This window comes from Eimeria acervulina, genomic scaffold (assembly GCF_000499425.1).
Source record: "Eimeria acervulina Houghton genomic scaffold, Eah_scaff25, whole genome shotgun sequence".
NCBI classification, from domain to species: domain Eukaryota; phylum Apicomplexa; class Conoidasida; order Eucoccidiorida; family Eimeriidae; genus Eimeria; species Eimeria acervulina.
This window is the reverse complement of record NW_013549969.1, coordinates 50,922-64,359: the sequence shown is the minus strand read 5'-3', so window position 1 is coordinate 64,359 and position 13,438 is coordinate 50,922. Positions and strand designations below refer to the sequence as shown.

Here is a 13,438-nt window from a genome sequence, read left to right as displayed (position 1 = left end):
ACACACGGAAAGGTGTCAAACCGCGTGTGAAGGCTTGAATTTCATTGTTTTTGTTCGGCTTATGGCTCTCAGATTGTGCATTTATTGTTGTTCATGGGGGTGTTATGCAGCCGTTCAGAATTTGTATACTGGACAGTCAGCCGATTCTCCAGTGCAGTGTGGGGTGCTGGATGTAGCATGATCCGTCTTTTGCAGATAGAGGCATTTCTACTTACACGCAGGCTTACTAATGAGAGCCATGTAAATGCGAAACACTCCTCTGCACTGCTAGTACGCGCTTCAGAAGGACGCCTGCGTATGCGCGCACGTGGAGCTGCCTCGTAGCAGGAGTTACAGGAAGAAGTGCTTCAACTCGTAACGGGCTGCCTTCTCTCCAAACTTATCCCCAGGCCCTCGTCCCACTGTGCCGATGACGCCACGAGACTAGGATGGAGTTCTGCTTCATTCAGGCTTTCTTGAATTTTGACTCTACTGCAGCTCGCAACGGTCCTTGGCCAAGGTCAACGACTCTTCCTACACTTGCTTTCACTATATGCATGGTTGAAAGGGACAGGGGTCAGCTGCGAATTGCAGACCCGTAGCTGCGTGGCCTGGTATGCAACACGGCTTTGTCGTTAAGATGCTTGGGCCAGAAAACAGAAAAAAACATCGGTGCTCTCAGCATTTTCCCCTGTTTTACAATGCAGATTGATTAAGGTCTGCCCTCTAGCAGGGAGGCTACGAACGGCTGGGCACCTCGTCGCTCTGGAACGAGCGCAATCCCCGTAGCCCATCCAGTTGAAATTCTCTTTACCGCGAGCAATTCAAGGAGAATGCCTCCGCATATGCTAACCGTCCAAACAAGACGGGAGTTCTGGTGTGGATACAGTGATAAGATTCCCTTGCAAATGCTCCAGAAAGATACTGTTACTACTGGCATCCTCTTGCACGATAGTGATGGTTATATGTGAGGAAGGGTACCGCTCTTCCGGAGCACATCTGTAGTATGGAAATTTTCGGATATGCAATGTGATGAAGGCTTATCCTCCGGTAAACAAGAAAAGAGGCTGCGGAAGGGTTGAAAGAACTTACACAGGGGGTGCTAACGAGGTAACGCCACATTCAGAAGTACGAGTCATTGGTGAACAAAACTCTAACGGAGATTTTCTAAGTAGCTATATCAGCGGTTCACAGCAGGGGTATCCCTTGGAGGGGGGCAATAGGTAACCGGGTGGGCCGCGGAGAGGGAACTACAGGGTGAACGGGTGGAACTCGATGATGGAGAGTTACGCACCAAGCGAGCAGGTCATTTACACGGCCCTAGTAGTTGGTGGAGAGAGACGTTTTGCAAATGGAACAGGCTTATTATCAGTCCCCTTGCTGTTTGACGCAATAGTGAAATTCTTGTACGTGGCATATGCGCGTCAAACCCAAGCTCTCACCTCCCTTCAGGTGGTGCTGTCGTTTTGTGGGGAGAGGGGTCGAGGTTTCAGCGATTTTCTGAATCACCTTAAATAACCGAAATTACCGTTTTTGGGTGGCATCTCCACATATGGGGAAAATCTACGATGTATGCAAGTGCTTTAACCCGAGAAACCTCAGCAAAGGGCCCTGCCCCAAACACGGCGAATTCCTTCGGGCGCTCGCCCTCCTGCTCAACTTGCAGGGCGTACTAAGAAACAGTCCCCAGGATCAAACGTAACTGCTGGACGTCGTTTGTCATAGTCCCTTGCCTGGCATTTCATTATGTTCATATATTCCCAAAGTGCTAAGAGCTGTGAAGTTAAGTTCAATACTGCGGATGTTCGAGGCTTGCGGCCACCAAGAAGGCTTAGCGCCAGCTCAAACGACAGTGTTTGAGTGCTGGCGAGGGAGGTCGGTGAACCGGTCGCGGAGAGCATTGTTCTCTCACAAGCCCAGTCCGCACAAGGGTAGAAATCAAGCCGCGTCGATGGATCTAGCTGGGTGCAGCGTCGGAAATACTGCACGCGCATGCGGCTGGTGCATTTATTTCGACTGTCTCCCTCTGTTTGGTCCGCTGTAGTCGTTTGCTGACCGATTTAATAGGCTGAGTCATGAGTTTGAGCAAAATTGCACTGAGAGTTGTTGAGTACCTTCCAGTGGTCACTCTCTTAAGGAAATCGTAGACTTTTTAATTACGTAACTAACGAATAATTGGGGCACTCCTGCTGTAACGGAAATCGAACAGGTTGTGAAGTGCGCATATTAGCCGCGTCCCCGCAACTACACAAATGCTAACTCAACCTCTCATTTACAGTAGGCCCACTATGAAGTTTAGTGAGATATTTGTCCATATCCATTTGGGGATCGCAAGAGTTCGGGCAAGCAGATTCCCATGGCTTTTGATGCTGACGCTCGCGAGGTGTGAGATCTTCCTTCGCTGAGAGGTGTACCGTAGGCCCCCACAAGGACTTATCCACCCTGTCCATTGTTATACTGACCCATGCATGACCAGCTAACGCATGATCCTGCATTTTGCGCCGAACGTATCTACGTAGAGAAGCTGGGAAGCTTAATAGGTACAGTCCAAGCTCCGCCCTGTATACCACAAGAGGTCGACTCCGCCTGTGCTGTGTTGGCGCCTAAGCCCGTTTCTATGCACATGCTTACACTGCAGAGAATTGTAATACACATACTTGGCCATCAGTAGCCAAATTCCTCGCAAGTGGAAGTACTGCGTACGAACTTCAGACAGAGCATCCTACAGGAGAGCCGTGCGTTACAGTCAGGTGCGTCTTCCTACGTGTAGATTCTGCGAGTTCTGCGTGCGCTTGTTTCTCATGGTTCACGAAGTAGCTGCTTCCGAATTTCTTTATGTTGGTTCAGTAGGAATCTGTTCCCCAAATATTTGACTGCTCGTAGCTCCCAAAGATTGGCTGCAGCTCTTTAAGCGGCAATATGTCAGTGAAAGAACCAAACGACACCAGCTTCTCCTTCCTCCGTACACAGTTGAAACACAAGCTTTCGTAGATCAGCGTTGATTTGACGATTGCGGCGAACAAAACGGGGTAAATACTGAGATGGCCATGTCTTCCACGTTGCCGCTTCGTCGGAATTTACCCGCCTGTTGAGAAACGCAATGCACAGGCATATGTTCCTACGCACGTGCGTGGACTTCTAAGCAGGCATCAACAAGACATGGTACTACGCCCAACTCCTGCACGTACTCAATGCAGAAGGATGCTTCGTTGCAGTTGAATCGGCAGAGAGTTAGGCCTTCTTGTGCAGAAGGCCTTCCGTACAGGAGATAAGTTGCAAGATGGCTACTGTCCACGCCCTAATGATCGATTCTCTTAACGCCTCCACTCAAAATGAGAATACCCAGGAACATTTCGAGCTGGTTATGAACAGTAAGTCGAGTGGCCTGTCAAAAGAACAAACGGCCAAGCGTCTTCCATGGATCGGTTTTCTGCAAACGTAAATGCCAATACTTCCTAATGCGGGGCTAATTGCTCCTGTGATAACTGTGGCACCGTACAAACTAACTTAATAATCAAATAGGTGGCCAAGGGGGGCGTAGCACTCAATACCATTGCAAGGCCGAAAATAGTGCCAGGCGCGTAAACGACTGCAAAAGCGAGAAATTTCGAAAACTCTATGCGCCAATGTTAGTGGCACATCACTCCGTCTTTTCAGGGATCTGATTCAGCTGGCCCAAGATAGCTGCTGCGCGAAAGTTGAATTCAGTGACCTTTTCCCATGCTTGCTGCGTGCATCCCAGTTCGCTCAGTGCCAAGCGGAAAGCCAAAAGTTTGTTTATGTGCAAGCGCAGCTCCAAAAAAGCAAATTCCAGCTTCTGCAGCAGAGCTCTTTCATTCCGAGCATATCTTGGGTCGCGGTGCAGTTCAGCTTCACGCTCTAGAGACACGGGGTCCCCAGGTCCACCGCCAGCCTCCTAAAGAAAAGCGCAGCATGCAGCTGCATTTCACAGGGATTGCTTAGATATGCATTTGATAACATGCCACTGCGCTGCCGTGACCGTGGGGTCGTATCGGCAAAGCCATGGATGATAACAGCACACTGAATTCAAAGCGCGCACTAACGCAGAATAAAAATCAAGGGGAAAACAGGACCAAGGTCGATTGGCCTACATGGATAGCAGTGATTGCTTCTTGAGCCACAGATACAACGAAGAAGAAGCAACTTCGCGTCGGCGAATGCGCTTCCGTGGGATCGCCGGGCATATCTTGCGTGCTGGCCAACACAGAAGGAATGCGTCCCCCACGTGGGACCTGCAACTGCGATGACGTACGGCAGCTTGATTTGGGCTCATCGTGATCTAGGACAAGACCAAGCATCCTCACCGCAATGCCCTCAATGAGCTTTCTCTGCTCCAGTACTGAATCGTGCATTACAGAGTGCCGGAAATTATCCTGTGCCACTTGTTCAGCTGCTTTCCCTGATCCACTGTGGAACAATAAGCTTGCAAGGCTCTGAACTGCCACTTCAGTAGACCCAACGGTGCAAGCATTGTAAGCCCTATGCGCACAAGCAGAACATACAAGCGAAATGACTACTGGTAGGCCAAACTACCCATACAGGAAAGAAGTCTGACAACCAGAAGTTTCGTCGGTGGCTGCCACTGTGAGCTGTCTGTTTTCCCTCTCGCCTCTCCCAAAAGCCGTGCTTTGAAATGAATACAGCAGCAACTCAGCGTCACCAACATGCTTGACACCAGAGGCAAGTGCACTGTATCCGAGATTATACAAACCCGAAAGCCAAGTTCAATGTAATCAGTCCAGTGCACACCAGAGAGGCAAATGCAGTGGGACCCACATTGCGCATGCAAGAGCCGCCAGCGCCACCGGCAGAAGCAAAGGCGTCTTTGGTTCCCCAGTCGACCAGCTCTCCGCCACTGTATCGAAGGTGTTGAGAGCAGAACAAACTTGTGATGCTGGGGCTTTCCTGAATTGTTCCTGGCATTCTGAACCAGGCGAAATCCGCACGCAGGGGACTAAAAGCCAACTTCGGCAGCCGCTTCTATATGGTTATTAATATGCATTATTACAAAGTTTTATTTAGCGAGAAACTACGGCTGTGCCATTTCGAGCTGTATTTTCAAGCTAGAGTGCGGGAGATACGGATTCCCCTACTTCCTCAAAAAACACAGACGAGCAAATAAGGTTGTCTACGAAGAGCAAAGGCAGCCGGTTGTGTTGGCACATGCTCACCACAGGCAGTGCTTAAGGGCTCGCTTAGCCACTTCAGGGCGTCCAGTTGAAGCTTTCGCTGCCCTCGTGCAGCTTCCGCGGCTTTCTTTATTTCCTGCAACTGAGTATCGGTCATAGCAGCGTGAGGTTCTTCAATTTCTAGCCCAAACAGCTGCAAGCTGCCAATACCGAATCGATCTTGAGGGCCGCTTGTTTTCCTCAGTGATCCATCCTGAAGGTTACTTTCTTCGAATTCAGGTTTCAGTTGGGACACCATCTCCTCTGCGATCTCAGCAGCTCGCTGCAAGCTGCGCATCTCCTTGTATAGCAGATGCGCGTGCTCCTCGAGTCGCTTCAACACACATACTGTTTGTTTGCAGAGATCTGCAACGGTAGGGTCCAAGTTGTCCGCCTTCAGAGCTACCTGCAAAGCAAAGGGAGCGTGGCGAAAAAGTTTGCTGCCGGTCCTACCGCGTCTTTTCAAAGCAAAGGAGAGAAGGAAACAACAATTTTTGCTTGCTTTGCCAATTGATACAGTAGCAGCAAGCGCTTACATCGGTTTCTGTTTCCTCTGGCTGTCCGCAGGGAACTGAAGTGTTCAATCGGGTGGCTAGGCGCGTGAAGCTTCTCTTGAACCTTTCTCTTGCCAACTTGTGGTATAAGGAATCTGTCGATCGTGCAATGCTGTCGGAGGTGTCAAATCCGACGCTTCGTGTCCCCCTTCTAGCGTTCAACTCATCCTTCACTCCTGAGCTAGGGGTCCTTGCCCAAGTGGTCATAGTATCTGAAGATGCAAAAAGCATGCTGGGCACTCTTTCAGTGCTCTGCCCCTCCGCACTGAGTTCGCTGAGGCGACGGCGCTGAGAGTCCTCTTGCAGATGCCGCACGATGGCTCGAAAGGAAGGCAGCTTGGCATGGTACTTCACAGTGGTTGAAGAGCTGCCTGGGACACAAAGCGAACCTTTAGTAGCAGGGACCCTGATGAAGGCACTTCGCCCCCGAGAAACCGTTGGGTGATCACTGGTCACTGACCAAAAGTTGTTCTCCGTGCAGTTTGTCGAGTCTGCAACTGAAGCCCTTCTGTACCTGTAGTTATTTTGCAATGCTCGTGGCTCGCAATCGCCTGTCACTCCCGCAATCTCATGCTGCGAACTGCGGAGGCTGCCAATTCCCCCCCGTTCAAGGAAGCCGATCGTTTTGGATCTGGGTCTGGTGGAGAACCACACTGCCTCGTGCAAGTCATCTGTGAGCTGCTTCGGCCTATCAAACCGCTGTACGAGATCGCTGGAAGCCCGCGGCTTTCCCGGGTCTGTGCATGCGAACAGAACAACACTGGGAGACAGCAAATAACTGTGAAGCGCCCTCGTACATATAACGCCCCCGTTGTATATTGCACAATTACTTTTACACACCTGTCCAGTTGTACACGCGGACGAGCATAACGTTATATTAGCCATCTGTTGAAATAGAGAAATGAATAGAAAAATTGCTTCCTGTGCTCAGACGCACTGGTACAGTCTGCTGCTCTATAGCCTGGAGCCAACAGCACAAAAATCAGGGTTTGCTTAGTCAGAAACAATCGCTTACCGACTATAGCGTAGTTGGTAGACCCGAGTATCCACCAGTCACCAGCCGTGAAGTTGGAGGATCGCCGTGTGGTCGCTTCCCGTCGTTGTCCGAGGTTCGCGAGAGGCATTGGGTCCATTGTGAAGCAAGAAAGTCTATCAGATGACCAGCAAAGGCACGCGTGCGTTGCAGTTGCAACAGAAGAACTCCATACGGTGAGAAACTTCGACCCTTGAGCCCCGAAAAGCGGTCAGGAGAGGAGCTTTCGACACAGAGAGAAGTGAACTGCTGAGCATATAGTATTTAACTGGCCCTCTAAGCCTCAGGTTAGCTGACTAGCGCACGGTTACACTCATCTATAGAGAAAGATGTTTCAATATCGCTGCTCGTGTGTACAGGGCGCCGTCGACGTACAGCGGCGCAGAGAGTTACCCACTGCCCCATCAGCACTGCTTATCATTTGCTACTGTAGCACTCACAAGACATATTCTCACTATTTAGTTGAAACTATACAGTCAAGCGACGTGGGCTTAGAGATCCAGAGGGCGATCAACTACTGGTGGGCGGTGGAGGGGTTAACTGGCTTGATTGCCGGGGTATGTAGCAAGAAGAAAATCGCCCACATCCAATTCCAGGCATTTTGGACTGTTCAAATTTGGAGCCACCTTCTTTATTAGTTCAATATTATGTGCGTTGAACGAATTTCTTTGCGCCCCTGCAGCACAAGCTGTTCGTGCAGCTCAGCACGCGTGCAGCGAGCGGTCAGCGTTAAAAAACAGCTATCACAACACCAACTAAACCCAGCAAATCGAAAGAGAAAAGAAATTAACATATATCCAGCACATTTCCAAAAAAACAAAATATTCGCCGCCCTCAGTTGCCCCCCAGAGTCACACAACCACCTACGGCCCCGCATTGCTCCACCTCGTTCGATGAGTACTCATCATTCAGCCTTCAAAACAAATAGCAAAACCACCTCTGCAACAGACAGAAGAGCTCAGCTTCTGGGACGGACGAACACACGCAGACACCGTCACCACATGCTCCCCAGAGTTACCGTCACGCACTCTAGTACAAGTAAAACACCCTTCGCTAGTGCGCAGTATCGTACTGTCAGTAGTACGCCAGTGAACACACTACACACCTCTTAAACCTGATACATAGCTTCTGTCCCCTCGTAAATGGTGAACCTATGCAAGTGGTCCGTAAAGATATAGAGTGCAGCTATGCTATGAAGGTCGACTGTGTATGTGCATACATAGAGTGTGAGCTTGCTTGGTTTCTATGCAGCTAAGACAGTGTTTACCTAGCCCATATTGTGTGAACCTTTCGGCGTATTTCACGACACGAACTCTCGCCCACCACAGTTATAACATCTAGCTCCGTTCCTTATTATTCTTCATGTCCTGCAAAACCCCAAAAAAGATGGGGAATGCAGACATCTAATCTATATGCAGATATGCAAATACCGGCGAATTTGATGCATATACAAATACATATATATATATATATATATACAGTTTCTCATTATTGTGATGTGGCTCCCAGTATTGTTTTGCCTCGACTCACGCAGTCTGCGTGGCCTTTTCGATCAAGTCCATTTAAAAATACAATCCAACTTCCTACGCCCAAACCAGTTCTGTTTTGCTTCTGAAGCCGTCCTGTTGCGCTGCTCTGCCCTCTGCTGCCTCTGAACCTGAGCAAGTGCTAAAAAGGAACTGCTGTGGAATTCCCTTTGCATTTAAGTGCCAGGCGCTTCTTCAGTACACATATAATATATATATTTATATGTATATGCAAGTATACGTTCTATATAATTACACATACGCTCAATACGTGCACAACGTAAATTTGGTAAGGCATCCCCTGCCCTATTTAGCTCCCTGCGTTTTCGCTTATTTACTCTCGGTTTGTTTCTCTCACCTGCCGTCCCGCCTCAGACACCCCGAAACAATACGTCAATATTTGATGCATTCACTACATATGCCAAAAAGTTAAACACAAACACAAAAACATATTGCACGCAGTCATAGCATCTTTACAGCAGAATAAACCTAACCAGGTTTGCCTACGTCGGTGGCTACCACTCCGGCTGCCTGTTCCCGTGCCAAGCGCTTTTTTAGCCTGCTTTCATGAAGTTTTCTGGCTGCGTCGATCCCTTCTTCTGCTTTTCGAATCCACTCGCGTTGCTGTCTAACCCTTTTGAGATGTCTGTACACTGCGGAAAAAAGAGAAACAGTACCCAAGAACGCCAACAAGGTCGAGCAAATTGCGGATATGTCTTCCCGGTCCAAGTCTCCTACACCGGTCAAAAAATGAGCAGGGCCTAGAACCACAGTATCATCTCCCTCTAAGCCAATCCATGCTGCAAGAAACAGCAATCCTAAGCCAAAGATGAAGGACTTTGAGCCCACCATCCGAGGAGCTTTCGGCAGCGACAAGAACGGAGACAAGGGGTCTCGTTCCAACAGCAACAGACTCTGCCCATCCCCTCCCCCTTCGAAGACGCCGCCTCCACTTCTTAACCTTGAAGAATTACCCCCCAAACCTCTTTGCCGAGAACCAGATTTCTTCATGCCGCTGTTCGAACCGGAATGATCCCTTACGACGCTGTGCAAATCGTCCCCCACCTGCTCCTGTTTCATGCGAGCACCAGAACCTGCCGCAGCAGCAGCAGGTGCTGGAGCTGCTGCTTCTGCAGCTGCTGCTTCTGGAGCTGCTGCTTCTCGAGCTGCTGCTTCTGGAGCTGCTGCTTCTGGAGCTGCTGCTTCTGCAGCTGCTGCTTCTGCAGCTGCTGCTTCTGCAGCTGCTGCTTCTGCAGCTGCTACTTCTGTAGCTTCTGCTTCTGCAGCTGCTACTTCTGTAGCTTCTACTTCTGCAGCTGCTACTTCTGCCGCTACTTCTGCTGATGGTGTTTCTGCAGCTGGTGACTCTGCAGTTGCTGTTGCACCAGGTACTGAAGGGGCTGCTGTTGGTGCTGCTTCAATCTGCCCCTGGTCCTCCTTATGCTTCTCTCGTGTCGGTCGGCAAGCGGTCTCCGCTGCTGCTGCGCCGCCGCCCTCATTACTGCTCACGGTCACTGTGCCTTCAGTCTGCCATTGTAGATCTGCTGAGGGTTCAGCAAAAATGGAGACGTCTGAATCAGCATCCTGGTCATAAACGGCAACGGAAGGGCCTTCAGCTGCTGCTGCAAACGAATCAAAACCGAACCCACAAGGCAGGACCCCTCCCGCTATACAGACCGCTGCAAAGGCCAGCCAATACCTCATCTTAATGATTTCCTTCAGAAAACGTAGACTTCTGGTCAAAGAAGCAGCACAGAGGAAGTTCCGCGTGTAAGGCATAGGAGTGCCGAGGAGAGTGCCGCTAAGATGGTCTAGAGCGGGAGTACTGAGCAGAACCGATGAATCAATCGAATTAAGTGCATGGTTTTCACCTAGTTTGCACACGACACTGCATGAAAATGAAGGAAAGTTTAAAAATGTGAGAGTTGTGGGGAATGCAGAGCAGACGGGCGAAAGGATCGAATGGACAACAAGACAGACAAAAGCTGCACGGCTTTGCGTCGTCTCAACCTTTCAGCGAGTAGAAAGCCGTTTTTACACCAAAAGAAGCAATTAAAGGGGAAATGTAAACTTTGGCGAGTGCAAGAAGCCACGCAACTGTGCGAGGAGGTTCATGGGTGGTGTATTAATGCAGCTGCTCCGCAAGCCGATTGATTGGCTGTCTACATCAACATATCCTAGACGAAACCAGGCAAATAACAGCTCTTCTGGAGAATAGTCATAAAAAACATGAAAAGTACAACTATCATGAATTACAATTCATTGACAATTATTATCAGTCCATGCATTCCGTTCTATTATCGGTGGACTGCCCTCGCACATCGTGCATTATTTTTGGCTTTGCTAGTTTCTCCTGGCGGAGCACGATCGTTCCCCCTACTTTCGGGATTTTGCACATGCAAAAAAATATTCTTTTTAAAATATATAATGCGGGTTTACATGAATCTCAAACTAATACGTTGGGTGTTACCGAATCGTTCGCTCGCAAAGCGGTGGGTCTCAAGTTCATAGGGCAGTGAGTTGGCTCAAGATAATCTAACGATCTTGAGGCAGTTGGTATAAAAGGTCCTAGAGATCACCAGACAATGGGTCTAACAGAACTTATTATATTTTACTGTAAAACTGAAAGATAATTACGTGCGTATTGTCTGTAGGGGCAGAAAAGCGCTGGTCCCCAGACCAGACTTTGAGCGGCTTGAGTAGTTCCCTCGTGCAAAGCATGCTTCCGCGGGTTTTCAACTCCACACAAACGGAATATGCGCATTTGTCGCTTTTAATCAAGCAATATGCTGAGTTGCTTAAGACAGAGTTCTCCACGAAATGAGTGCGATTGGCCATCATATGCCCAACATGTGATGGCCAATCGCACTGACATGCGTTCCCTCGAAAGCAAATACTGCAGAGCGGCAGGGGAATATCTGGCTTTGCAAAATTGCAGATGCCAGGGGCAAATAAAGCGTTCTAGCTGGGTATTTGTCCACGGAAGACAAAACTAGCACGCTCAGACGTCAGAAAAACACCTGCGCATCAACACCAGCCGACGCAAGAAATATACTTTGCCTTACTTAGCACTCCTACGTTGCAAGCTTCGTCCTTGCGGAACCATAGAAAGAAATGGAACCCACAGATGTGCAGCAAGTAGAGCTTGTCCTGGTAGAGTCCATCTCAAGTAGCTAAGACTGACACTAGCTGTCCGGCTAGCCAGCTTTCTAGGTGGGTGCCTAGATTCAAGCGTTCGTACGTATGAGTTAACTGATCTGTAATATCAGCACCACCACTACTCGGTTGCCCGTACCCGTGAGCGGGAACGGTAAGTATGACGGATTGCCTTTTTCTGCGCCTAAAAGTCAAAACATGAAGTGAGAAGGGCCCTGCGGCCCCTAAAGATTTGTGTGTGCAGCACTGAGGCTGTAAAACCCTAACCCGTTGTATCCTGCTGAATGATCCGTGCATTTGTATTGTACGCTCATGACGAAGAAAATACCGAGGGTTTTGGCAGCACTTTAATTCTCCTCCACCGCGGCCTTGAAATCTCAGTCCCAAAGGCAGGCGCAGACTCCAGCAAAAGCCGCTGTTCCTGAGACCTTTTGCTGCTGGTGAAGCGACCATATACTCTATGACGAAGAGCGAGTATCGACCTGCTTATCTGAACTGCATAAGGGGGTAGCATACGGCCCTTATTACAATATGGCAAAGTATTGCTACTTATATGGAAGATGAAGCCGCCCCCTTGGTTAGACCCAGCTGCAAACCAGGACATTTATTATTATCTCAAGTGCTGGCACTCTCACCTTTCCAGCAATTCAAAAGCCTTGAGAGCCTGTATCTGCGCTTCGATTCAACTACCCCTAAACCCTGAACAACTACAACCTAAGACCGTGAAACCCTAAACCCATGAAAGCAAGCTTCCACCGCACTTGCAGCACTCGGGAGTCGAATGCTTCCGCACAACCGCATTCTCCAAGATTGCTGGCAAGAAAGGCCTCGTGCCTTCCGTGCAGCGTAAAAGGTGTTCAAGCGACTTTACACACTAGAACATATCGCTGAACTAGCAGTTCACCACAGCACCACTGAGGAAGGCCACATACAAAGGTACACCCCAGCATTTTTGCAACTTCAAACAAACAGAATTTTCTACACTGTCACCGGGTAGTTTTAGGGAGGGAACTAACAACTATCGGAACTAAAACTGAGATGTTGGGAACTGAAGGAGAGGTTTCAACAAGCACGCGAACTAGGGGGCAAAATGGGCTAAATTATTTTTTTAAAATGCCCGAATAAAACTTCTGAATGTAGGAACGAGAGGCGGCCTATAGAAGACGAAGAAAACTACAATTTTTCCTCGAGGGCCACGACTGAGGGCTGCCGTTATTGTTGCTGCCCAGAGGAGAAACGTGAACACAAAAGCCAGCGATAGCCAGCGCTTTGTAAGGTGATCGAATCAGGCGTTGAAACCGACAATGAAAAGAATAAGAACTGTGAAACTGAGTTTTGAAGGAGGAAGCTGAGCCGTATAGAAGGCAAGTGGAGCCTCCCATAATCATTGTTTTAGGCACGCTAGAAGACCCGACTGTGTGCTTTGCAATTGCTACCAAACGACAGTTTCCGAGATTTGCGGCAGATAAAAGTTAAAAAGGAATTTTAAATAGGTATTTTGAAATAATGACACCATGCAAAGGATCAGCCACAGCACCTCCCTCACACTCACCCTGCCCAACAGCAGCCAAGCCCGGGTTTGATATAATGCAGCTTAAACCTTCTGAAAGCTTTTGCAGGCTGAGGGTCTGAGGCTGAATAAAGTCAAACATATTTTATAAGTTCTTCTATTTGGGCGAGATGCCGACAGAAACTAACCTTTCTCGGCATAGAGCAGAGGCAGCAGCTCACAACGCCGGCTACGCGGCCGGGTGATGGGGCCCTTGTAGAGGAAGTAATTGGGTTTAATTAAACCCCCGTTCTTCGAAAATCAGTGTATTGTGTCAAGTAGAGTCAAAGACAAACTAGAATTGAAAACTTGATCTAATTACAGGGACTGAGAAGGGGTCCTGTTGGTAAGCAGAGCTGCGCGTGCGGCCGTCAGCAGCCACCCAGCACCACCACCGCCACAACCCCTGAAATGCTCCCTCCGTTGCGCAAGCCTCCGTTGCCTTGATTCTC

At 49.1% G+C, this 13,438-nt stretch overlaps 2 protein-coding genes across 2 annotated transcripts; both read right to left on the bottom strand.

Annotated features, from left to right (window-relative positions):
- Positions 1 to 3,277: 3,277 nt before the first annotated feature.
- EAH_00006030 (hypothetical protein, conserved) lies at positions 3,278 to 6,855 on the bottom strand (the record flags this gene model as incomplete). The annotated part of the gene is made up of 7 exons (XM_013396321.1): positions 3,278 to 3,364; positions 3,692 to 3,895; positions 4,092 to 4,479; positions 4,777 to 4,924; positions 5,172 to 5,574; positions 5,705 to 6,459; positions 6,738 to 6,855. The coding sequence occupies 7 exons, from the start codon at positions 6,853 to 6,855 to the stop codon at positions 3,278 to 3,280; spliced, it is 2,103 nt and encodes a 700-aa protein (XP_013251775.1).
- A 1,915-nt stretch (positions 6,856 to 8,770) lies between these two features.
- On the bottom strand, positions 8,771 to 9,985 carry EAH_00006020 (hypothetical protein, conserved; the record flags this gene model as incomplete). The annotated part of the gene is made up of 1 exon (XM_013396320.1): positions 8,771 to 9,985. The coding sequence occupies one exon, from the start codon at positions 9,983 to 9,985 to the stop codon at positions 8,771 to 8,773; it is 1,215 nt and encodes a 404-aa protein (XP_013251774.1).
- Between the last annotated feature and the right edge of the window lie 3,453 nt (positions 9,986 to 13,438).